The sequence below is a fragment of the Odocoileus virginianus genome, chromosome 3 (assembly GCF_023699985.2).
Source record: "Odocoileus virginianus isolate 20LAN1187 ecotype Illinois chromosome 3, Ovbor_1.2, whole genome shotgun sequence".
NCBI classification, from domain to species: domain Eukaryota; kingdom Metazoa; phylum Chordata; class Mammalia; order Artiodactyla; family Cervidae; genus Odocoileus; species Odocoileus virginianus.
Genome location: NC_069676.1, coordinates 27,948,840 through 27,975,753, shown reverse-complemented (window position 1 = coordinate 27,975,753; position 26,914 = coordinate 27,948,840). Strand labels below are relative to the sequence as shown.

Below are 26,914 nucleotides of genomic sequence, written 5' to 3'. Positions count from 1 at the left end.
CAAAAAAAAAAAAAAAAAGTTGGGGGTGGGAGGGCAGAGCGGGTATTTGTGCGAGAGAGGCGCAAGAGCTGTGTGTGGATACACCCGAGTTAGAACTTCCTTCTTCCCTCTCCCCTCCCCTCGGTTCTTCTGGCCTGCCTCCCGCCTCCCCCCACCCCCATCCCTCCTCTCGCTCGCTCGCTCTCTCTCACACACACACATGCACACACACTTGTATTTTGTGCTGTCGTAAAACCCACGTGTCCAGCCGGGAGGCTGCCAGAGAGTGGAGCGGAGGAGCCGGGACGCGGCAGCGGCCAAGAGCCCGCCGCCGCTGCACGGTCCGGCGCCCTGATCCGCCCCGCACTCCCGCGCTCGGAGTAACTGCTCTCACGCCTTCCGCAGGCCTCCACATCCCTAGCTTGTGGCCCCGGAGGGTCCCGGAGAGTCGGATCTCTAGTGTTCTGCTCCCGCGCTGCCCAGGGGCATGTAGCGTACCGGGGGCGCACACTCTCCTGCACGCTTGCCAAGACACACGCACGCACAAACCCACCGGGCAGCTCCGAGTTTTCCGGTAAGCGTGGCTCGTCTAGGGCTGAGGGTCTTGGGCCGCGGAAATAGGAGGCTGGAGGTCCCGCGCTGGGGGGCTGGGGGGGTGGGGGGAGGTGGTGAGACTGTCCCGCCTCCTGGCGCCGGAGGCCAGCGCGGCTCAGGCGCTGCGCCGCTCGGGCTCGGGCTCGGGCCGGCTTCGAGCGCCGGCAGAGGGCGGGGGTTGAGTCCTGCTGCGGAGTTCCGCCCGGCTTCGACAGTACAGGGTAGGCGCTGGGCGCCTCGGGCGGGGAGGCAAGGCAGGGTGCACACAGCTACCCCCTTGCGACGCCGCGGCTTCAGAGTAAACTTTCCGCCCCAACCGAGTTGGGAAGAGGGAGCCGCCAAACCCGCCTGTCGCTGGCGGAGTCAAGGACTCACTCTTCGCTCCAGGGTCTTGGCTGCGGTCCTCCCCGCCCGTCTCGCACCAGGCCCTGGGTCCGGCTCAACGAGCACCCATCTCTTTGCCCTCTGTCCCCAGCTTGAATCGTCGGACATGCTGAAGCCCGGAGACCCCGGCGGCTCGGCCTTCCTCAAAGTGGACCCAGCTTATCTGCAACACTGGCAACAACTCTTCCCGCACGGGGGCGGAGGCCCGCTCAAGGGCGGCGGTGCCGCGGGTCCGCTGGGCGCACCACAGCCTCTCCAGCCGCCGCCACCCCCGGAGCGCGCTGAGCCCCAGCCAGACAGCCTGCGCCCGCGGCCGGCCTCACTCTCCTCCGCCTCGTCCACCCCGGCTTCCTCCTCCACCTCGGCCTCCTCTGCCTCCTCCTGCGCTGCTGCCGCCGCCGCCGCCGCAGCCGCCGCGCTGGCCGGTCTCTCGGCCCTGCCGGTGGCGCAGCTACCGGTGTTCGCGCCTCTGGCCGCCGTCGCCGCGGAGCCTCTGCCCCCCAAGGACCTGTGCCTCGGCGCCACTTCGGGCCCGGGGCCCTCCAAGTGCGTAGGCAGTAGCGGGGACGGCCGGGGTGCCCCGCGCTTCCGCTGCAGCGCGGAGGAGCTGGACTATTACCTGTACGGCCAGCAGCGCATGGAGATCATCCCGCTCAACCAGCACACCAGCGACCCCAACAACCGTACGTAGCAGCAGCCGGCGCGCTCTCTTTCGGGGAGCTGGCTCTGTCGAGCGCGGGCTCCCGTCCGGGAGGCGCGTCAGATGAAGGGGACCCCGGGTGATTGGCTGTCCGTGCCGCGGCCCGTACCTTCCAGACCACTGTGACCAAAGTTTTCTGGATTAGAGAAGGAAGGAGAACGGCTAGGATGGCGGGGTGGCTCCCATGGGTTTCCTCTTCCCTTTCTCTCATTGCCTGCTTCCCTGTCCCAATTCTTTAAACCCAGGTTTCCCGCGGACCGAGCAGTACCGATCGCCGCCCTGCCGCGGCATTTTGCGCCCGGCGCCGGGCGAGTTCTAGCAGCGCGCGATGGGAGTGACCCGGGACCGGCCTGGTCGGGCTTTCCGAGGGATGAGACAGGAACTCTCAGCGGTTCTGGGGAGCGTGGATTCCAGGGCTGATTTCTCCTTCTCTTTGTCTTACCTCTGGGGTTAACTGTATCCGTTCATTTTCCGAACGTGGGGTTGTCGGGGGACCAGCAGGGAGCTGCTTGCTGGCCGGACCTCTAGTAGGAGTTTTGGATGGCACTGGGTCAGTCTCTCCCTGCAGGCAGGCATTACTCTTAAGTTTACTATTTATTTTAGGGAAGAAGGAAAAGAAAAAGAAATGCCAGTTACTTAGTGAGAACACATTTATGATTTCAGGCCAGGGTCGTTTCCTGCGGATCCCGCATTCTCCGTGCACCCTTGATCCTGCAAACATTTACAGTCCGTAGCCACGCTTGTGGGCTCACACACTGTTATTTTTAAATGAGGGTAATAGTAATTTAGTATAAGAAGCGTATTCTTCTTGCCCGCACGTAAACGGAAAATGCCTGAATTAGCATCAGTTTTCTTCCAGCGTCCCTTCCTGTACTCACAATTTCAAATCCTTATCACAAGTGTAGTTCCATTTTGAGGCTTTAAAGTAAAACTCTAAATGAACATCAAGAGTGTATTATTTGTGTTTTATATCCAATTCTTTTTGGTCATTTCAGAAGTTATGCTATGTTTACACTTTCTGTGTTGGGATAAGTTGCAAATACACTTCCGGAAACCCCAGGAGAGATCATTAAAGCAGGTTAAGAGAGTTAGATTGAAAGCAGTTCAGGATTTGAAGGAGCAACACTCAGCTACTTTCTTCCTCTCATTCCTTCGTCTAGCTTCTCTGTGAGCAAAGTTGATTACAAATGTGTATGATTATTCTATTTTGGTCATGTCTGTTCTTACAGAATGTCTACCAATCTGCAAGCTTCTTAATTCGTTGTAAAAACAAAATAACTACAGGTTGTAGTTAGTGAAAGGACTCCCAAATTTATTACTTTGATTTAAAACACTGGGAATGATCCTAGTGATTGAGATGTATTAACCTTTTCATAATAATTGGAGATAATTGTTTCAATGGAGACAATTACTGTTAATAAGAAGAGCAGTTGTATTTACGTTTTTCCTTTCTAGAGTCTGAGGCTAAAGTATTGGGTTTACAATGAGGGTTTTGATTCAAATTTGTTCTGCAGTTAAGGAAATTCTATTTCAGAGTTCCAGAAAATGCTACAAAGCTATGTTGTCTGAATGGATTTCAAAAAAGAATACTTATTGCCTACTGCATTCCTTGATGGTGTTGTTTTCAAAGCATTTCTATAAAAATATTAAAAGCTAATACTTTAGTAAAAAGGTATTTCTTACCACTCGGTGAAGTATAGTCACTGTGGGCTGAGAGTGCTTCATCAAACTTGCAGACTTTCTTCTGAATTAAGTCAGTGCTGGAAAAGACACCAGCAGTACACTCCTAAAACCTTGTCTGTATGCTGAGCTCCCCATAGTGTTTACAATGCAATCTTGAGGTTTAATGCATTCCCATCAGAGAAAAACCTGGACTAATCAGAGAAAGAACTGGGACAAAGTCCTAATTAATAATATGATTGTTAAACCAGTTTATTGTCTAGGTACCATTTTTCCTGGTTGGAGGAAATGAATTATGATTTATTTAAATTATTCCTATTGTGTTAATCTTCTGATATCTCCCTTTGAGTCGACCGGACTGCTTCAGTGGGCAAAGGACAGGAAAGGACAGGAAAGAAAGGAAGTCAGATTCCCCTATTAGAGCTACACTTCATGTTGCTCTCTAATTAAAAGGCAATTGAGAAAGAAAATAGAAAGCTGAGGTGGCTGGCTGTGTAATGCCGGGAGACCAGGTGTGCCTTGCTTCCAGGAACTTCTCTGGGCAAGAGTAAGCACTCATTTGAAACCAGGAGATGTGTTTTACAAAGACAAAGTGAGAAGCAATTGAGTTTAATCTAACTAGAGGATCAAAACACATCAGAAATGCATAGAGTGGGAAATGTTTTTTTTCCTTGGCAGGGGAAGTTGATATATCACTTGAAAGATGGTGAAAAACAGTTTCACCCCATTCCCAGGTTGTATGTGGGTGGGGGTGGTGTGAGAGATGGGCAGAAGAGAATCACTTATTAATTTATCGTGCATAGATCTTCCTAGTTTTCCTTTTAGTCTGTTGCCCTTTCCCTCTAAAAGAATTCTGTGAAGTGACCATTCAGCATTGCTTCGTTTTTATTACTTTGTATGTAAAAGGGTATTGAGTTGTTTTGTCTTTTTTTTTTTTTTTACAAGGCAAAGGCACCTCCAGACTTGTCTTTTCCCTTTAGAAGAGTAACTTGCCTGGGATCACCGACGCAGTAACACGTGTGAATCAGTAGCACTCCTTTCACTTGAAACTGTATTGGCATCTATGGGAACTGCCATAGGGAAGGCATAGTGAAGGGTGTTGCACTTCTGTTTCACACATAAAAAGGTTGAAAAACAGCAGAAACTATCTAGCCTAGCCCGGCGAACTCTTCTAGTATATATGTCACTCTGTGTATGAAGTCATTCTATAATTGAAGTACACTTTCCACCGAACGTCTCAATGCTTAGTTGCCTCTTCTTGCATCTGTTTAAAGTCAGGTGGGACTTGTGTAAGGTAAATGGGAGATGGGGGACCTTCCGTCCTCTTCCTGTATTACTGCCCTCATTTGCTGACGGTTTGCTTGAAGCCATTGATTCCGTCAGGCTCTGTTGCAGCGGCAGCCTCTTCTTGGATTCTGGGAGCTCAGTGCGTTGAGACCCTGTCACTTTTCTTGGAAGGTATTGAGCAGCAGCCAAGCGGCGCGCTGAACGCTTGTGTTTGTTCAGAAACGGCTGGCCGAGCCACTTTGCTCTTCATATCTTTTTAATTTTTGATTAAGATCATCCTCCCTTCTACCTGGGAGAGAGGTGGGAGCTAAGCCTGTCCCGGGTCTCCCTGCGGAGAATTGAGTCCGGGCATTCCGCAGCTTCCCCAGCAGGAGGTCTCCATCTCTTCAGATATTTCGGGGAGCCCTGCTGTGCAAGGAACGGCAGTGGGAACAGCACTGACTGGAGCTCAGGTGTAGGAGTTGGGGCCTCGAGGCTCCCCTCTTGGTAGCACCATCCTTTCCAAGGGTTTGGGGAGAGATACTGGAGAGAGAAGGAAAGCTGGGGTTTGTTTAGTTGAAAGGTCAGGGCGAAGAGATAAAAGGAGAACGAGTGTTTTCTGACCTTCCCTAATCTCTTCCCACCCAGTTGGAAAACGCTTGTCCTGTTTGGGAAGCTCCCGAGCCCAATAACCCAACCAGTGGGATTTTCCTGACATCAAGACATATTCGCTGCGCTACTTCGCACTGTCAATGGCCCCGAGCGACTTAGATTTTAGACCGGGTCCTCGGTGGGAGGGAGGCGGCTCGGTGTTGGAGTGTGGGCTATTGTGTCGTTCTCTTTTTCTTTTTCTGTCTTTTTGTGTGCAGGCCCAGGCCCCATCCCGGAACACACATGATTTAGCTATTTTACATCATCCGTTATCTAGTGCCCTGAAACTGAACATAGAGCCATATATTAGATTGAGGTTAGGAGAGGTGGCGACTGTTTATTTAAGGTGATAAAATGGTCCATCAGCAGTAATCTCCATCGATATGTGCCACCAGGAGATGAAGGATGAGGGGACAAGCCACAATTAATTGCCCTATAGTTTTGTAGGAGAGAGTGGAGCCGGCCCAGACCCGCTTCGATCTCCTCTCGCGCCTCCTATTCATCATCTCCGCATTGTATATGGCGGCCTCGCAGGGGCAGGGGCCGGCGAGGTTTATCTCTGCGCAATATTCTCTCGCCCTCACACACTGGCGCTCCCATTTAATTTATTAATACAGTCATCGGGAGACCAAAAAAAAAATCACATTTCCTCTCTTTCTTTCCCTCCCCCTTTTGTCTCTCCCTCTTGGTCCCAGGGCCAAGCCGGCAGCCAGGCCGAGCAGGGGAAGCCTTCAACCCGCCTAGAAAGAGTCCCACAGAAGGCTCCCCGCGAGCTGGGCCACCCCACGGAGGCCGAGACCACGCTTGGAGGCTCCCCTTCCTGGCCTGCCTCGCCTCTGGATCCGCTTGCTCCTAATCCCGGTTCCGGGAAGCCTAGAAGATCCCTTCCCAGGGGAGGAACGGGGCCGGGCGGGTGATGGCGATCGTCTGGTCTTGTCAGAGAGCCATTCGCTGGCAGCCAGGGGGGCGAGGACTTCCACATTCCGGTTTAGTGCTGAGGGGCCCGGCGTCCACCCCGCGCAAGGTCCATCACCATCCCAGCCAGCCGGCGGCTGGGCGCGGACAGAGCTGAGAGAGTGCGCGCTGGAGTCGGGCGTCGAACCCACGTGCGGGAGGCTCCGGGCCACTGCACTCCACCGGCCCCGGGTCCGGGTCGGCTGACCCCCTCGGAGACTCTGAGGGTCCGCGCCACCACCCCCCCAACCCCCCGCCACGCAGCACGCGGAGCTGCCAGCAGGCGGCACTCCCGGGGCCGCACCGCCGTCAGGGCAGGGATCGATGGGCGCCGGCCCCGCGGGGCTCGGCCTCAGGACAGAGGGCGGCGACCTCGGCGGTGGTCGCAGAGAATTTATGGCTCGGCGGTTACCGCGGTCCGGGCGCGGAGGGAGGCTTTTCAGCTGCTCCCGGGATCCCTGTCCGGAACACGCGTGAGGTCAGGCGAAAGCAGCGGGGCGACTCTGGGGAGCGAAGGCCCAGCGTGGCGGGCGCGTCTCCGGGGGTCCCCGCTCCGCCTGCGCCCACACACGCCTGTCGAAGGGCCCTGGAACGCTGTATATTTCACCTTTCCTAGAATGAGAAATGAGATACCAGAGACTCTGGCCTCCTTTGCCCCTTTTGCCTTAAAAGAGATCCATTTTCAATTACAGGAGCCGCACGTGCTCTTGTAAAAACATCCAAACAGTACAGAAGGATAAGGAGCTAAGAGTGAAAGTCGGTTCTTCACTCCACTTGGTCTGGCCTTTTGAAGTCAGAGGGTGAACAAATCTTTAACTTAGTGATACCTCCTCCTCATTCAGAGACCAATAAACAGGAGCTTTAAAAGATCTGTTCAAGATAGAGACCATGATCTCATATTCCCCAGTGCTATAATGGCATTTCCAAAAACCTTGCTTGGAGAGTATAATCTCTCTCAGGAGCCTAAGAGACAGTCGGAACATTTGTTTGCCTCTTCTTTATGAATACAAGTAGATATATTATGTATCGTTGGGCCTAGAATGCTGTAACATGTATTACATATATAATACCTATATATTTTTTTATGTGTAGTTTAGGCATGTAGCCCACTTCTCCCTCAAATCTTTTCATGTAGGTGTTGGTGGCTTACTATCTAGAAGACACTAGAAGGTGTTGCTGGCTTGCTATCTAGAATGTTTGTCCACTTGGGCCACATTTGTCAACCCCAGGTAATCAGTTACTTGTTTTAGCCATCCTTAGGCTCCTTTGGGACTCTTGAGACGTAAGTCAGAAGTCACATATTTTCAATGACAGAAGCTGTTTGTATTAAGAAACAGTATTGTTAGGAATAACATGTATTTTGATGTAATTGGTCAGCTTTTGGGGTAGAATATTTTGAAGTAGCTTGAAGTCATTTATAAATGATGATAACTTCTATTGGATGGACTAATGACAGTGGATTGGCATTGCCTATCCTGCAAGTATTCTTCTACATATTGGGAGAGCCTCTGCTTGTCACTGCGGAGTGCTACGATTGTTTTAACACTTCATGGAGACAAATGAAAGTTCCTAAGTTGAAGTGCTTTAGAGGAGAAAGCACTTTGAGAAATCTTTGAGAAAGGACTAGCCATACTCTATCACGTGTAACAAAAAACAGGAATATGCTTGTTTGTATGGGTGATGGTTGGTGTTGGCACCTTTGCTTCTTATTTTATTGCTGATGTAGTTGGTATGATGTTACAGGTTGTGGTAATCTTGTAGGTTGACAGAATCTCTGGTATGGACTGTCAGGGAGTGAATGCCAAATGCTCTTCTCACCCTTTGTTTCATTGAGCCAACTAGAAAGGAAAGGTCTGTTAATCAAATCCCCGGGGTGATTTATTTTTACTTTTATGGGCATATTGCCTTTGCTTATTGTCTTTTGTTTTAAGCTATTTTTCCTAAGGTGCTGAAAGGCCACTTCTGAAGTTAGGCATTAATATTCAAAATCATGGACATTATCATCTTACTTTTTAAATCATCCTCTTAAGTTAACCTCCCCAAACCCCAGAGTGTGGAAAAGAGAAAAATCTCTTTAATTCAATCATGCTACAACAGTTTTGTAGCGCCCCCGCCAAATAGTGACTTCAGTGAAATATTTCAGTTCTATTGACTGAGTTATAAGTTTGGATATAAAATTCTCCTGGCTTTCATTAATCTTAGATCTCTAGATCTGGAGGCTTTTGGAGTCAGGTGGACCTGATGGTGAATCTATCTCTGCCCCTTTCTAAGTTTCTGGTCCTTGGTTAAGTTATACTACTCATAAAGCCTCACTTGCCTCATCTGCAAAATGGGAATCATGATATTACAATGATATAGTGGCTGTTTGGACGAAGATGGGTGCCTGGCACATAGTAGGCAGTTGGTAATTGTGAGTTTTTATTGTCTTTCTTTCCATGCCCCCTTCGTCTTCAAGTTTTTGTTTTCACAATCAGGAACTACTTGAGAAAGCGTGAGAAGTGAGTACATTGTGGAGAAGTTGACCCTCCATCTAGGCCCGAGGGTCAAAAGCATAGCCTGGCACAGTTTTGATGGTTAGTTTGTGTTGCTGAAAGAGGGGTCCTTTGTGTGATGGCAGTCCAAGGGGCACAATCACTGCACTACCTGCAGAAAGAGGTTGCTACTTTCCACTTGAGAGGCCTGGGGACACCCTCAAGAGGCTCCAGTCAGAGGTCCCCTCATTCCCTGGGCTCTTTGGGGAGAAGTGTAGGAGTAGCCGACTGAGGGCTGGAGCCCTTCTTCCCTGAGATAGGATGCTCATGAGGTCAACCTTCAGTTCACTGTGAAGCAGTTGAGGAAAACAGGGGCTCACTCACCAAGCTGGGCTGCCATCAGATGTTCCTCGAAGGTTGCCCCGTGGCTCATTTGTCACGAGTCCTTTGGGCATTTCAGGTGTTCCAGCACGGGTAGAGTACACGCAGGGCCATCCACCAGGACTGGCTGTGACCAAGGCTGGGCACGAGTGTCCAGAGGCTGATCCGTCGCCCAGTGCTGGCGCATCCGCTGCTGCCCAGCTCTTGCCATCTGCCAGTCGGGGCTCGCCCTACCTCAGGCCCAATGCCACAGGGCTCCGCTGCGCAGGGGCGCCGCGGCTCCCCAGGGAGGCTGGGCCGGAGAGGCCGGTGTCGCCGGCCGACGGGCGCCGAGACCGCGTCCTAGAGGCAGGTCCGCCGAGCCGGGGCGCAGACACGGCGGCTCCGCCAGGCCCATTAATAACCCGGAGGGCGCTGCGATCCGACAGCATGGTCGCCGCAGGCCTGCTTCCCGCGGCTGCCGGGCCTGTTCCTGCCCGGTTTGAGTCGGACACCGGGCGTTCACGGCCAGCCGCCCCAGAGGGTGTGGTGTGTGTGTGAGGCCGGGGGTTGGGGGTGGGGGAGAGGGGTGGTCCCCTCATGCGCCGGCTGCTCTGAAGGCTTCACCAAAGCTCTCAGTTTATAACGTTTTAAAAAAATCGCATTTAGCCTCGGTATTAACCGTCTGGGCGGGATTTAGGCCCCTCTTCAAGGAAACTTTATCTTCATCATTAAAGACCCATTATTTTGATCATTACATTTGCTGTTCGTTTTTTCTCGGGGAGGGGGGAAGGCTTAGGGGAAGAGCTTGCACTCAAGCACAGGGCACCCCAAACCCGCCAGTACATCCCCCCCTGTCTCCCACCGGCTCCACCAGAGCGGGGGCCACCGCAGCGCTCCAGAGACCCCCCCCTAGCGCCAGGGCGCCCTCTGTGGCTGGGGTGTGGGACTGCGGCTCCACGGGGCGCGGCCGGCTCCGCCCCCTGGCATTGAGGTTCTCGCGGGAGCAGAGCGTGGGTCGAGGACCCGGGATGGCGGGTAGGGTCGCCCGTCTGCTCTGGTGATTTTGAAAGTCTCTTCGTAAAGAAAGGAAAACCAAACATAGCCAAGCCACCAAGGTAGAATCTCTCCGAGATCCCAGATGGGTCGAGAGACACTTTCCTCCCGGTACAACGATAATCACACCTCGAAACACCACGGAGAACGAGAATAGGGGAGAGGGTGAGAGGGAATAGGGAGGGAAGCGGGGCAGAGGCCGGGAGGAGAAGCCGCTAGCCGTCCCCGTCGGTTCCTTGGAGACGACGACGCCATCCGCAGGCTGGAGGACGGCTCCGGAGGCTTGTGGAGGGCGCGCGGGGTCTCGACCCCGTGCCAGGCGGATTTGGGCGCGGTGAATTCCAAGGGAGAGCGTCGAGTCCACCTCTCCCCCTGCTCCCAGGGGCCTCGGCGCCCTCGCGGCATCACCTCCCTCGCAGGTGGCTCACTCGGGCGGGGAGGCTTGTTGTCTCGGGGCTTACCAGGGGTTAACCCTCTCCCTTTCCTCCCCTCCCTCTCGCGTGTCTCCGGCAGGTTGCGACATGTGCGCGGACAACCGCAATGGCGAGTGCCCCATGCATGGGCCACTGCACTCGCTGCGCCGGCTCGTGGGCACCAGCAGCGCCGCGGCCGCCGCGCCCCCGCCGGAGCTGCCGGAGTGGCTGCGGGACCTGCCCAGGGAGGTGTGCCTGTGCACCAGCACCGTGCCCGGCCTGGCCTACGGCATCTGCGCGGCGCAGAGGATCCAGCAGGGCACCTGGATCGGGCCCTTCCAGGGCGTGCTCCTGCCCCCGGAGAAGGTGCAGGCTGGCGCCGTGAGGAACACGCAGCATCTCTGGGAGGTAAGTCGCCTGGCCACCCAGGACCTTGCCACCCGGCAGAGTCTAGGCCCATATAGAGCCTCCCTTGTTCCCCAGAGGGCAGTGGAGACAAGATTTCTCTGGTCATTCAAATATCTGGTATTTGCAGCACCTGCAGAAAAAGAGGTGCCCATAGCAGCCCAGCCAGGAAGTAGCCCAGGCTTACAGGTTTCTGAAGATGGAATCACCTTAACAAACTTCCAGTCAGCTGCGATAGATTTGACCCTTTGTCTCCCTTGATCTTGAGAAAAAGAGAAAACACCTGAGGAAATAGAACAGAGGCAGTTGGGCATTGGGATGTGAGCTAGGTGAATTTTGTGTCCTATTTTTAAGCTCTTCCAACATGTTTTTGTGTTTGTCCAGTGGGCAAGAAGAAACATAAGCATAAACAGAAGGAAGGAGAGTCAGGCTCATTTTCTCCAATATAGACAATTCGGTAAACGCCAAGTGTAAGAGACTATAACACATTCCACAACTTTCAAAGTGCCCAAAGTAAAGGAAGATTATATTGTGAATCAGAAATCACAAATTCTGCTTCTTCTCTGACGAAGTACAACTGTTCAGGCTTCAACAAAGATAGAAAATCATACTGTAGGAAAAACTCTGAAGCGGTTCAGTGTAACCCAATTGATAGTACTTCAACTGTACAATCTTACCTGATGCTGTTACTTAAAAATCAACAATGTATTTGAAACATATTAACCTGAGATTTGTCTCAGAGCTTCACGGTTGATTACTGAGGTCCATTCTGAAAGAGATAAGACTCTTAATACAGGTCCTCCCCCCACCAATTTTGAATAGTCCTACCACTGCGGAGTTGTTTGTGAAAATAAGGTGCCATAAATCTTACCCTTAAGCGATATGTAAATCTGACCGAGACCAGGGAATATAATGGAATGGGATTAGCCAGAAAATACATATTTTTAAATGCCAGGGGCCAAGTTGTCATGGACCTTAGGGCTCCATTAATGGGTCATTTCTGCAACAGCTTGCACCCCACACTTGGCTCAGTATCCTGCAAGATGACCCTTTCCATTGCAAGCTGCCCTGTAGTCACTAACTAAACTCATGGGATTCAATAATCTGCTCAGATTTTTGCTGAGCACCTTCTCTGGCCAGCACTATGACTTGGTCTCCAGAACACTTATATGACTATTGGCCGTGGGCTACTATGGCTTGTGTCTGCAAAGCCACCTTTGATGGAGGAGGAGCTAAATCCATGAGCTCATAGACAACAGCCCAAGATGACTTCTTGGTAGCTGTTGGGCTATGTACCATACAGGTATCCACTGGTGCACTGGGCCCAGGCTCCCAGGTTCCAATTCACACCTAAACTGTTATTGGAAAACAGTTACATTTTCAGTCTTTCAGATTAGGATTCTTGAATGAGGGGAACATAGAAGCATGTTTACGTTACCAAATAGTGCTTTTTTTTTAAACATAATTTTATATAGGGAAATGGGGCAGAAGAAGATGATTGATACATTGAGGCAAGTTAGACATCAGCATTTTGGGGTAGGAAAAACTGAGAAGTGGGAAATAAAGCATCTGGTTCTGAAATGTTTCCTAGTTGGTTTTTGTTTCTGACTAATTAGTTGTAACCTCCAGGGTGGTTTAAAGTTTGTAAAACAATTCCAGGCACTTTTCATGTTCCAGTGGTGTTATTAGGAACTCTGTACCATACAGTTGAAGGTCTGCCAATACTTTTCTGAGGAAATTGTAAAGCAATTGTTTAGTGTACAGATTTATTCTATCTGAAAATGTTAAAACTGAGCACTATTATATTGCCCTCTGATGCCTTGAATTCAGTGCCTATCTATTTTTAGAGTGCCAGGGACAAAGCCACAATCATGTAAAAAATCCCATAGTTTATTGTCATTGTTGGTTTTTGTTTTCCTCAAAGGCTTTGAATGATTGGGATGTTGGCAGGAAACCACTGTATAGGTAGAAAATGATGATTTATATCAATATTGAAAACTATGGAGTCTTTCTTCTGTACCTTTACTTGTACTTGATGAAGTTAAAATTCTGTTGCAGTAAAGAGACCAGGAAATTTAATTTGTTGTTGGTGGTGATGCTTTGGTGGATAGAGTGAGTTTTATCTGTTGCTTGAGGTATGTGAGTTGAGTGTGTTGGGGATTAGTGCATAGACTTGATTCTGTGTTTAAAAATAATACTTGTTGGGTTTATGCTTGAATGGTCTACTTCTAAAAAGGACATAATCTGTTTATTTTTGTCATCTGTAAGAATAGTTATAATGACATGCCTTTAGGGGACTGAAGAAATATTAAAACTGTGACAATGTAAAATGTATCAGACTTCCGGGAGATCATATAAAATGTGACTGACTGAGGTCAGGTAACTTAGGTTTCAGATTTTTACTAGTATAATTATTTTTAAAATATGAGGTATAACTTTATTTTTAATTTTTAAGCATTATAATATATTTTATGAAATGTGACTATTTGGATTAAGTTACAATTATAACAAAATTCTAAATATTGAATTGTTCCTTAGACTTTAGTCTTTCTTTTCAAATCTAAATTTTATTGTGAAAAAAATTTTAATTATTATATTATTTTTATATTAGAAAGAATCAGTAATTGGAATACACTGTAGGTCTATAGGAAACTCTTGGCAATAATTGTTTAATGACTCATGTAGTAATTATCCATTTTGAAAACATACTTTTAAAAATACCTTCTAGAATACAGATCGACATAAAGCAGATCTTGAAAAATTTAAAAGAATTGAATCATGACTATTGCATTGTAAATGTTAACTGGAATCGTTTCTCTTACATTTTTTCGTCACTTGCTGATGAAGAAATGTCTTTATATTTAGAGTTCAATACACAGATCCTGATGGATCTTACTAAGGTTACTTATCTTTATTTCAGTACAATAAATGGATTGCTAATCTTTTCCCATCACTGTTTCCAAGTAGATGATGGATTTTTGTTTCAGTTTACAGTTCATTGTTTTTAGTATGGTTGGACTTTATTATACACATGAAGGTTTATTACAGAAACAGATTCACCTTAGTTAGTCTTTTTGTTTAATTTTTAAAAGCTCTATTTTTTTTTAGAAAAATGACTTTTTTTAATATTTAAAGTATATCAGCTATGGAGAGCTTGATTGGTTTGTAAGTGTGATGTCATCTTTTAGTTAGTATTTTCTTTGTGTATAATGCTGGTTCATAAAAATATAATTTTATGAAAGTTAAATATCATACCACTACCTTCATTATGTTTTGACTCTTTAGGATACCTCTTTAGGGAAATTCTAAGAATTTTTCTTTTTTAGCAATAATCCAAGGCAAAATTTTTTTGTGTGCTTTAAAGATGTTAACAAGTTAAAAGTCAAATTTATCATTTTGGGGGGGCCAATTTCTTTTAGAATCAGAATTTTAATGTATTTTACAAAAATAGTGAATTTAGATACCTTAAAATAGAAATATAACTGGATAGATTAAATAATCTCTTGCCTTGCTTGTATACATTTATTCCAGCCAGACTTGGATGCATGATATATTTCTAGCTATTTGGCCATAATGGGAAAAACCTTTCTAAATGTTTTGCAAAGAAAACATAGTCTTTCTCAGCAACTAGGTCTTATTGATGAGAGTGAGATAATTTTGTCCTAATGTGTTTTCTAATAAAGAAGTGAAAAGGCACATTTGATTCCAACATTTATGAAAACATTATCTCCATTATTAATGTGCCCCTTTTCCCTTGAGATAAATTAATCTAGTCCGCACATGGTTTCCCCTTTCTGCTTAACATCAGAATTTAATATGACTGGACCTGAGGAATGCACACAGTGTATACTTTAAATTCTACTGGAAGAAAATACGGAAGTTTAAAATAAAGTTACAGTTTAAGATAGGCTAGAATTACTCAGGCCTTTCAACTCAAAGGTTGAGCTGACAAGAAGTTTTAACAACATTGACAAAATAAATTGCACTTATTTTCACCCTAGAAAAGTTACTCTGTTAATTGAAATAATGTAGTAACTTGTTAGGATTACAGTCAAGGTATTAGAAATTACACTAACTTGGAGTACTTTGCAATACTTTGGAGTTAATTTTATAGAATTTCTCTTTGCCTAGGTTAATTTGAGTGTCTCATTTTCGTTTGTACTGTGTAGAGACTTTCATTATTTTTCTTCAGAAAATCAAGGGGGATAGTATACAGTGGTTCTTTTTGTGGTTTGATTTTGTGCCATAATATTTTAGATTTAATAAGAGGTTTACTTTGAAGCAAATAGTCTATTTTTCATCATTACTATTTAGCTTAGGTAAAAAGACATTAATGAAAACCAATATTAAAAATATATTGCACGCTACTAAATGTTTATATTTCAAAGCCATCACAGGTAATTGGTACTAGAAGGAAATGAATTGATCTCATATTTTAAATGTATTATGTATGTTTTCATAAGTGAACCAGTTCCATGTGTAGTACTATACACATTTGTATATATTTAGATAGTAAAAAGTCACTTGAAGAGAATAATTTTAAATTGAATAAAAGTAATTTAAAAATTCAATTAAAATTATTAAAAAATTTTCCAGTGATTGTACTGTAACTGTATGTTCCATATTTTGCTCTATAGACCTGGGTTCATTTTGGCCTGATTCACCAAAGTACCAGGGGATAGGATTATGTAGCTATCACAGCTGTATTGAAGTAAAAGTTATGTTTCTTAGCAATTTATCATTTAATATAGCAGACTGTCATTTCAGTTTTGAATGTATTGACTTCATGAAATCCAAATATTCTCCTTCAAAACAAATCATAGTGATGTTACTATTATGTTTTTAATTATGCAGAGGAACAGCTGGTGTATCTCGTTGACTTTGCCTCATTTGATTTGAAGATGTCTTTTATAGTGGTGCCCATTTGATCGAGTGTGAGCATTTTGTAGTTTTACATAAACTGTAAAACCATCTGCCGCCTCTTGGAATGGTTTCCAGCATTGTGTTAAAAATAAAAACTTAGTACTTAAAGCTGGCTTTGAAAAGGTCATTTAAAGTCCCGATACTCTTGGTTTATGTACCAAATGTACCAAATTTTCTAAGTCCAAAAATGACTCTGTTAAAAAAAAATTATAACAGCCATTTGGAAATTCTCATGTTAGTGAAGGGTAATCAAATATACATGTGACTCTACAGTGTTTTACTTTTTTAGTTGCAAATGCTTTATAAAGAATTTTGTATTCTATATCTGAAGGACTATTTTTCTGATCAGTCAGTTCAGTTTATCTATTGTTTATAGATTGCTTCTTTTGATAGCATTTTGTCCACATGAAGAAAATAATTCCTAAGTTTTTTGTGGTCCCTAACTGCATATTTTATTACATTGTATGATTTTTTTCCCCCACATCGGGAAAAATAGAGAATGGAGGTTAAAATAGAGAATGGAAATTAAAATCAGAATTGTGGAGGTTACTGGACAGATGAAATCTGCTCTCCCCAGTCACTGTGGCAGCAAGTGATATGATGAAAATGCGATTTAGGTAACACTGCATCAGAGAAACCTGCAGGGGAGCCTTTTAATGTTATATGTCAATTAAGGCAGTTTTACTTATTCAAGGAAATCTACTGTGTTGCCCAGAAACCATTTATAGTTGTTGTATAATGTAAGTTTTAAAAAATTTTGGTTGAATATGAAAATCTTATCTTTTACTCAGCTGAGAGATCATATGTCCACAGTATCAAAATCCTCTTTTCTCAGAGGGTAGATGTGATACTTTGGTGTTTGGCCATTCTGAAAAAAATGCAGTGCGTGAAACCACTATGAGACCGCCTTGCTCCCCTTCTTTCTTTCTTTCTTTTTTAGAATCATATATACTCCCAGACTTCATGAGTTCAGACATTCCTTGTGTATTTACACAAGAAATACAGACTCTGGTATAACTACTTAGCATAAAAGCCAGAGCAGCCCGAGCAGCATATACTTTTCCTTGCAAGCGTTTGCCACCTCACTCAGATAAGTTACAGAATTCCATTATCCAAACTGTTACACATGTGTGACAGAGGTTGACCTTTCGTCATGTCAATCCTTTTTGTGCAGGCCCCAGGCTCCAGCCTAATGGCTCAGACCCTGATTTACTCACTGTAATAAGGGCAGGAGGTCGAGCAATTGTCAGGCTGCCTGTTCGTACTCTTCTTGGAGCCTGGTTGAAGGCTGTTAACACAAAGCTTTTCAAAGTGAATTTACAACCAGCACCACTGACAGAGGCCAATCAGTGCACCATAAATGTCAGGTTAGTGAGATTGAGCAGTAAGTAAAGCACTGACAGCACACTATTGGCTGGAATCAATTGACCAAGGTTTAACTGAGAAGAGCAATCTCCTTGTGGTGGTCTTAGGGAGAGACCTAAGTGTGCAGCCAGGGTTTCCAGGTCGCATCCGTAGGTTTACCTGTAAGAGTTGGGATGTCATCCATTTGCGGTAGAGCATCCAGCATCCTGGTGTTGATACGCTTCACAGTCTGGGAGTTCAGAGTGGAGGAGCCTGCTGACTCTGAGTTGGGTGGTTAAAAAAAAAAAAAAAGCCCCAGCATTAGAAAGGAGAGATAGAAAAAAACTATTAAAATATGGGGCTGTCAGAATTGGGAGACACATCCAGTGCGTTACAATTCACTGAAAGGTAATTTGTTCAAATTGCAAACTGTACCAGGAAATTTCCACCAAGGCACAGACATAAATAAGCCCACTCTTCCTGGGGCTCAGCAGGGTGAGACTTCCATGGAAGTCACTAATGAGTGATTATGGGTTGAGGGTCTGAATATCCATGAGATGTGGTTTCTCTACCAGACGAATGTTTTTATCATTTTGTGTAATGACAGCCTGGACAACAATTCATTGAGCTCAGAAGGCATCAGCATTAAAATGGAGGAATCCATTAAAATGCTGTATGCAAGGATTTATAAATTAGGCAATTTCCTTGATTATTGCAATCATTTACAAAATTGATTGTTCCAGTGTGGTATAGACAGATTTCAGCACTGATCATTGACAACAAGCACATTCTCTGATATCTGTAGCTACTGGTCACTAAACCAGGTCACTATTCCTCACCCCTCTGCTGTTCTTGGTCTCAAGGTCAGGCAGACTGATCTCAAAGAAGCTTATAATTATGAAGTTTCACTTGTCTTCAGAGGAGATTCACCTAGGCTGTAAGGGTAGGTAGGTCCAGTTTGCTCTAAAGGTTGTTACATTGTTTTTATATTTTAATTCTAAGTTGGGGGGAAGATATGGATAATCCTGATAGGCTTCAGATCAGCAGCACAGATTTTGAGATGTTGCCAACTTAAATGGAAATAATTTTTGCAAATTGCAGCTGTAAATATTTGTTTGATTGAAGATCTAAAAGTCAATAATGTGTTTTATGTGTTGGTCCTTAGAGTTCTAATTATCCAATAGATATATCGTAGAGCCCCTGGATTTTAGGTCAGTTAATTCTGGAAGGCATAATAAAGACATTGTTACAAGTGTGAAACAGTCAAAATGCTGCAGATTTTCCTATATATTCACAGACACAAGTTCACTTGGTGCTTAATCACTAACCACAAACCACAGAATTGTCTTTATTTCTGAAATATCAGAGATAGGCATGCCAAATGTGTCTGCAGAGCTCTGTCCAATGAAAGCTAGCCGTGCAGTTTATGCTTAGTACGAAATAACTTTAGCCATTTGTTTTCAATCATTTTGTTTTTAATCATAATTTTCCCCTTTCGGAACTCTAACACAAACTAGGGTTTGTAAAAGAATAACACTTTTATAAAATTGTTTAACACTGTGGGGAAGGCAAAAAATTGTTCAGTTTGTCCTGATTTGAATATATAATAATTTGATCTCAAGGTAGTTCTTTGTTTTAAAGCGAAGATGTTACGTTGTGGGAAGGCCTGTGGCCTGGGGACACTTTGCACTTACTTGGCTACTATTACTTAATACTGTATGTAAGAAGTTCATTTTCACTTTTAATTAGTTGTAAAATTCACTGCTTAAAAATTCAGTACAAAAGGCACTGTTTTCAGTACTGTGTCTTGATGTGATCTATTCATTTTTATTTAAATATTTCTCTACACAGTATTCTGGTTTCTGTTAAGAATTAGAGGCTGTGTCACTAGATCTGTCTTGGGAGATCTTTGAATGAGGCACTCAGTTTTATAGATGTTTTTGCCTGTCCCTTTGTACATTTATTTAATAAACCAACACCTCACACATATGTTTGTCAAATAATGATATGGGATTAAGCCCAATTTATTAAAATGAACAGTATTTTCCCCTCTCTGTGATCGTTTTAAATTAAAGCTGCCTCAGATAATGAAGTGTCGTCTATGGAAACATTCAGTGTAATCTAATTCACTAGAAAGTTCTTAAGTGCTTTTTAATTGGAATCAAATTAAATGTAATCAAGTCATGTTTTCAGTATCTTGTAAAGCACTGGGGCCTTAAGTGTTGTTAGCACACTTGGGAATATTAATGTTTAGTGCAAAAGCAACAGCACTAAATTCTGAGATATCCTTGCAAACTCCAAAATGGTAGATAAACCATAAATAAATTATATGTTAGAGTGTAATGTTTTTAGAACCTGTTGTATTTGTCCCAAACTAATATTCAAATTCATTTTTGATGTGCGAAATGCACAAATAGTTCCTGGGGCAGAGAATCCTGAAAGGTATCAGTCTTTTGAGGAAAGCACTTAATTTCAATTTATTAAGATTAATTGCAATTTAAAATTTGACCTGGGTAATCTACAAAGAAAATTTAATTATAAACTTTAAAATAGTAGAAATGAGCTTTTCTATTAAAAATATTTCTTATCATGAGAAGTTTAAACTTTATAAAATTATAAACCAAAGGTAGCCATTAATGATGATTTTTATAATAGCCTTTTGAGAGAAAACTATGTAATGGGATGTACATTTGTTTGTATATGCGTTGTATATACATTGAATAACAGTTTGAGTAAAGATACTTGTGCTATTTCCTTGATACTACAAAACACATTTTTAAAGCAGCAACTAATGGCACTGTTTTCATGGAAGTTCCTGCAAATGTTTAAATTTGGCTCACCCATGAATAGATTTTGTGTCTAGTTCCATCGTTTGATCTCTGTATGTTTCCTGGTGGGAAATTTCAATCTGTAGACCCCCCGATACTATAGATGCATTTCTACTGGTATATTCATATGTTTGATAGCCCATCTTAGTAAGACCAGAGTTTTTCTGGGATCTAAAGGAAGATTTTAATGGTCCTCAGGGAAGAAGGAAAAAAAATTTGTGTTTATTTTAATAGATCAAGGTGTTAACAAAAAAGAATCAGATCTCTTTGAAATGCTTTTCTAAGTAAGAATACTCTATTTATGTAGCTGTATATGAGACTTCAGGGAACATACTTAATTTCTTTATATCTCTTATTTCTCCATATGGAAAAAAGAGCCATATTTGACTACTATGCAAATTAGAGGGACAATATTTGTGATGTTTGTGTAATAAAAGAGATCTTTCTCTTTTCAGTTAGGGTTTTAACAATACTTTTTAAGACTAGTGGACTTTGCCTAGAGTTAAAGAAAATCTCGTTATTTGTTAAACCAAAAGATTGTACATGGTAGACCATGATACATAGCTTGGATTTCATTACTATAAAATCAGGCTTAAAAGTAGTGAAATACAAATTTATTTAGCACTGCTCTCAGGTAACAAATGTATGTATTAAAGGGATACCATACAGTGTGGAGGGCTTCCCTGGTGATGCAATGGTAAAGAATCCGCTTGCCAGTGCAGGAGACACAAGAGCTGGGGTTTTGATCCCTGGGTGGGGAGGATCTCTGGAGAAAGAAATGGCAACCCACTCCCACTTCTTGCTTGGAGAATTGCATGGACAGAGGGGCCCGGCGGGCTGCAGTCTGCGGGGTTGCACAGAGTTGGAGGTGACTGAGCGTGTGATACACTTCTCACAACTGAGAATTGACTCCCGATGTGGAAGGGGACAGACTCAGTAAAATCACAAAGGGCCCTAAACCTGAAGGTCTTTTGACTCTGATCAGGAGCAAGTCGTTAGGTAGGTATGCCCCCACATACTGAATTCTGAATAGAAAAACATCTCCATGCCCAGCGTATTGTGATTTGTCAGTAAATATTAAAGGGCAACAAGTCAGCATAATGGCACCTTTATCACTGTCCATAGACGTGTCTGTAGCTGCGTGTGTGTCAGTGAATACTGACATAATAGTGCATTATACAATTTCTGAATACGTGTCAGTGTTAACCATAAAATGTATGTAAAGCACGAATTCCAAGTGACAGAGCAAGTTTTAATGAAAAAAGTAAATGTAAATACTGAAGCATGTCATAGAGAACAAAAATTAATCTGAAATTAGTATTTTTTCTAATATATGTTTACTGAATATTAACCATGTCTCTTATGGTATCTGGAGTTTTTCCTTTGGTAATCCAATGGAGGTGATAGTCATACTATTTAACAAGCACCAGCTTAGACCTTGCCCATAAACCTGAATGCCTGTGGTTGTATCTATGCTCCATGGGTTGATATCAGCTCCAAAGCTAGACTAGCTAGCAGAGCTTGAGCAAAGCCACTAAACAGATAATCCATCATGGGTGTAAAGTTTCAGTTTTGCAAGATGAAAAAGTTCTGGAAATTGATTGTACGACATTGTGGATATTCTTCACACTACTAAACTATGGTAACTTTTATAGCAGGTGCATTTTACCATAATAAGAAAGGAAAAATAACTCTGTTTTCAGCGCTTTTTCTTCTAGCTCACTGATTTTTAAACTCTAACATCGATAAGAATCTCCAGGTACAGGGAGCTCACTAAAGTTCAGTCTGGGGAGCTGCCCCCCAAAGATTCTGATTCTGTCCTGCAGGAGGACTTAGGCACCTGTTTTCTGAACCAGTGTCTCATGTGGCACTGGGACTACACTTGAAGGATATGAAATGCCAGGCTCTACCTTTCTCCGTCTTACTCCTGGGTTACCCACTTCCCTTTCTGCTTTCTTCTTTGTCTTGGCTGCTCTTGAGCAAATCCAGCATCTCTTCTGCTTCCGTTCCATACCTGGTCTCATCTGTTCCTGTGTGAATCCTAGTCTTACGCTTGCTTTCATTTCTGCTACACTTTGGCTAGTCTATGGGCATTTCTAGTCTTCTCCCTTACCACCCACCCCCAAAATAGATAAATGAGTAGATAGATTTAAAAAAAGATATAAATATTACAGAGCTACTAACAGACAGCCCTGGTACCTTAGCTGGTAAAGAATCTGCCTGCAGTGCAGGAGACCCTGGTTCGATCCCTTGTTTGGGAAGAGCCTCTGAAGAAGGGAATCCTACCCACTGCAGTATTCTGGCCTGGAGAATTATGGACTGTATAGTCGATGGGGTCGCAGAGTCAGACATGACTGAGTGACTTTCACTTCACTTCAACAGACAGGAAAATGGACTTCCCTGATTTTCATCTTTTCTGTTTTTCTGAAGTCCACCTGACCAGGTATAAGGAAGCAGCCAAAAAGGAGAAGGCTCTCCACAGCATGTCGACTGCAGCGTATAATTAGCCCCTTAGCAATCAGGGTGTGCTTCATGAGGAGGTGGCCTGCTGAAAGGTGTTCAGTAGGTTCATAGGTCCTGAGTTCCAGCTCTCACCGGGTCTGAGCTATGTGACTGCAAGCGCTACCTTCCCTCCCTTGGCTCTTACCAGTGCTACATCCGATGGCACTGTCCTTTCTGTTCCTCCTGCCAGCCCCGTCTGTGCAGCCTGAGATCATAGAGAGAGGCCATATGCTTGCATGATATTTGCAGTTTGCAGCCAACTTTATCTGCAAATGTGCTGGTTGTTTTCAGTCTTCCTCCTCAGGTTCACATTTCTGCTGGTTGAGAGAGCATGCAGCCTGTATGCTGATTAGAGCTTACCTGCTCTTGTTGTTTCAGTTGGTGCCACTTCCCACACTCATCTCTCTTGGATCATCTATCCTCACTTGTCTGTGGGAAGTTTCCATTTAGATATCCAGACATTGTTTCAAATTGAGTTCACTAATCATCTTCATCTCACATCTCCTCAAATAAGTAGCTCCTGGTTCCTAACTTACAGTGCTCTGGTTGTCCTTTTTGACCTATGAGCCCAACATTTTGGAGTTACTATAATGGCTTTTTCTTTTAAGATTTTTTTTTTTTTTGATGTGGACTATTTTTAAAATCTTTATTGAATTTGTTGTAACACTGCTTCTTGGCTGTGAGGCATGTGAGATCTTATCTCTGCCACCAGGGATTGAACCTGCATCCCCTGTCTTCGAAGGGAAAGTCTTGACCACTGGACTGCCAGGGAAGTCCCTGTAATAGCTTTTTAAAATATTTTTATTCCTGGCAACTAACAGAGTATCTGGCACATAAAAGGCACTTAATACACACTGTTGATCTTTTTCTTTTTTTTTTAGAGTTGGAGTTTTTATATGAACAAACTGGAGGATCACTCAAGTAAAAGTTAATGGTGCATACAAATTATTTTGTAAAAAAAAATAATCAGTCTAAATATGAATCCTAAATTGTATCCTAGCTTCTGGCCAGAAATATCCATTACTGAAAGCCAAATATCCTCTGTTGCTAATAACAAAAGAAGATTTCTTTTTATTCTTCAACTTTGTGACTCATTTGAAATACTAAAATGTCTAAACAAATCTTATCTGTGACACTTTTATAAACAAGGTATTAAAAATTGCAGTGGGACATCTTAGACACAAGCTGCAGTTGGTGCTAAGATCCACTTTTAGAGTGTACTTCTGTAAAAAGTAAGGTGGTAATGATCTGACACTGGAAACACTGTTGATCTGACCGTAGTAATAAGAGCTAATACATTTAAGCTGAGACTTTGTGCGAGGCATTCTGCTAGGAGCTTTATAGGAACTATCTTAATTAACCCTCAAAATCACCCAATAAGGTAAAGACTACTACAGTATTTTTCAGATGAAGCAGCTTTTCAGGTGAAGGAGAAGTAACTCACCCAAGGTTTAGGTAGGCAAGGTAGGGTTTCCATAGGGTGTGGACTGCAGAGTTTTTGCTCTGAACCAGTCTGTAGCTATGTCGCCTGCCCCCTCTCACTTTCAGACCTGAACTCCATCATATCACACAGGGCTCCAGTCTCTAGCCCAGACTTTGCCTCTGGACCTGGCTGGGAGCACTCCCTCCTTGGTGGTCACTGCTTTGGTTTGTCAGGCACAGCCCAGCTATCTTCCTAGAGACCCCATAGCTCAGACCCTTGGCATACTTAGCCCACCTTGTGTTCAGGACCATGGACTCTACATTTATCATCCCCAGAAAATTTAACCTCCCCAGCATTCAGTAAAGGGCATTTATGGAGAAACTGCTGTGCATGAATCGTGCATGGCACAGATACCATGAGTAATTCCAGTTGAGAACAGTGTCCAAAAAGTGCAGTTTGAAAGGAGAAGTTCCTGCTTGGAAGACCAGGGAAAGGAGGAGGAATTTGACCCTGGGACATAGATAGTTAATACTCAAAAGAGTTAGAGGTTGGGAGGAAGGATGCTCCAAGGGGAGCGTCAGCCAGCTGCTGACAGTACTTGCAAGCACAGCTCTCCTCCTCTGTCTGCTGCTGCTTTCTAAGTGGACTGCTTCCTATTCTTTGTCCTTGTCTTGCTAATTTCCAATGCTGCGATTTTGCCTGAGCTGTTATTTCACCCGGAAGGCTTTTGCGTCTTATTCTGGTCAACCTGTATCTTTTATGTATTTCCAGTTTTATCTTTAATGGGTGTGAATCCCACATCTGCACCACCCTTTCCACATTCTTTTTCCTTCATTCCTCTCCTTGGCAGTTAAAGCTTTGCTCTTTGCCTGATATTGCCTGTAGCCTCAGTTTGGTAAGCTCACACTTGGGACATACTTGGACTAAACCATTGTTTGTTGTTCATCTATGATTCAGCTTTGACTGGGTGTCCTGTATTTTTATTTGTGAAAGTTCAATTCAGTTCAGTTCAGTCACTCAGTCGTGTCTGACTGTTTGTAACCCCATAGACTGCAGCATACCAGGCTTCTCTGTCCATCACCAACTTCCAGAGCTTACCCAAACTCAGGTCCATTGAGTCAGTGATGTCATCCAAATCATCTCATCCTCTGTCCTCCCCTTCTCCTTCCTCCTTCAATCTTTCCCAGCATCAGGGTCTTTTCCAGTGAGTCAGTTCTTCACATCAGGTGGCCAAAATATTGGAGTTTCAGTTTCAGCATCAGTCCTTCCAATGAATATTCAGGACTGATTTCCTTTAGGATTGACTGGTTGGCTCGTCTTGCAGTTCAAGGGACTCTCAAGAGTCTTCTCCAACACCACAGTTCAAAAGCATCAATTCTTTGGCGCTCAGCTTTCTTTATAGTTCAACTCTCACATCCATACATGACTACTGGAAAAACCATAGCTTTGATTAGATGGACCTTGGTTGGCAAAATAATGTCTCTTCTTTTTAATATGCTGTCTAGGTTGGTCACAGCTTTTCTTCCAAGGAGCAAGTGTCTTTTGATTTCATGGCTGCAGTCACCATCTGCAGTGATTTTGGAGCCTGAGAAAATAAAGTCTCTCACTGTTTCCATTGTTTCCCCATCTATTTGCCATGAAGTGATGGGACTGGATGCCATGATCTTAGTTTTCTGAATGTTGAGCTATAAGCCAACTTTTTCACTCTCCTCTTTCACTTTCATCAAGAGGCCCTTTAGTTCTTCTTCGCTTTCTGCCCTAAGGGTGGTGTCATCTGCATATTTGAGGTTATTGATATTTCTCCTGGCAATCTTGAGTCCAGCTTGTGCTTTATCCAAGCTGGCATTTTGCCTGATGTACTCTGCATATAAGTTAGATAAGCAGGGTGACAATATATAGCTTTGATGTACTCCTTTCCCGATTTGGAACCAGTCTGTTGTTCCATGTCCAGTTCTAACTGTTGCTTCTTGACCTGTATACAGATTTCTCAGGAGGCAGGTCAAGTGGTCTAGTATTCCCATCTCTTTAAGAATTTTCCACAGTCTATTGTGATCCACACAGTCAAAGGCTTTGGTGTAGTCAATAAAGCAGAAGTAGATGTTTTTCTGGAACTCTCTTGCTTTTTTTTTTATTTGTGAAATGTGGGATCCTATTAAGATGACAATTGAGGAGACACCTGATGGAAAAAGGAATGAACTGCCAGGGAGGCCGGTGTGCCAGTAGCACAGTGAGTTCAGAGGAGTGTGGTGGGAGAGAAGGTCAGAGGTAACTGGGTTCAGGTAAATGAGACCATGGGAAAGACTTTGCATTTGATCCTGAGTGAGGAGTAGCGCAGGCTTGCTGTGTTTTAAGGATCACGCTGGGTACTGTGTGGAGAACAGTCTGTGTGGGATGAGGGTGTACACTGGCAAGAGAAACTCAGAGGACAGGATGTGGCTGGAGAAATGAATTAGGAGTTGTGAGCATATGGCTGTTTAAATCCCTAGGACCACTTGAGTTCAGCTGGGCAATGTGGGAAGGCAGAGCTTTGCCTAGAGGAGGGCTGTGACATCTCTAGTTCTAGAAACCTCTGTGGATTAGATCTGCAGGTTGGCTGTGGATGAGGAACCACGCAGTTGGGCACAACTGTGGCTGCATCACCTTGTGTCCTTCCTGTGCCATTAATGGGAGCTGTCCTTACTTTGCCTCTGTGATTGAGTGGCAGTGAGACAATAGTATAGTGACTTAGAATGATGCTGCTGCTCTGAAATCTATTGGAGACTGCGAACCATGAGGCCATTACATAATATGTCCTAAATGCAGTCTCTACCAGGATCCTCCAAGGAGATGCTTAACCTGACTCACCTACGCATTCTGTGGAAAATGTCGTGTATGTTCTTTCCTCATCATGAGGCAGCCCTATTCTCTGTTGTAATTTTAACCACGTGGTTTAGTTGCTAAGTCATGTCCGACTCTTTTGTGACCGCATGGACTGTAGCTCG

The 26,914-nt window shown here is 44.3% G+C and overlaps 1 protein-coding gene across 1 annotated transcript in view; it reads left to right on the top strand.

Moving 5' to 3' along the window:
• Positions 1-281: 281 nt before the first annotated feature.
• The window catches only part of PRDM6 (PR/SET domain 6), a 105,930-nt gene continuing 79,297 nt past the window's right edge, over positions 282-26,914 (top strand). Inside the window, exons 1-3 of the mRNA XM_020877525.2 lie at positions 282-553; positions 1,049-1,640; positions 10,609-10,916. Coding sequence (XP_020733184.1) covers positions 1,064-1,640; positions 10,609-10,916 — 885 coding nt within the window. The 5' untranslated portion in view covers positions 282-553; positions 1,049-1,063. The remainder of the gene's footprint in view (positions 554-1,048; positions 1,641-10,608; positions 10,917-26,914) is intronic.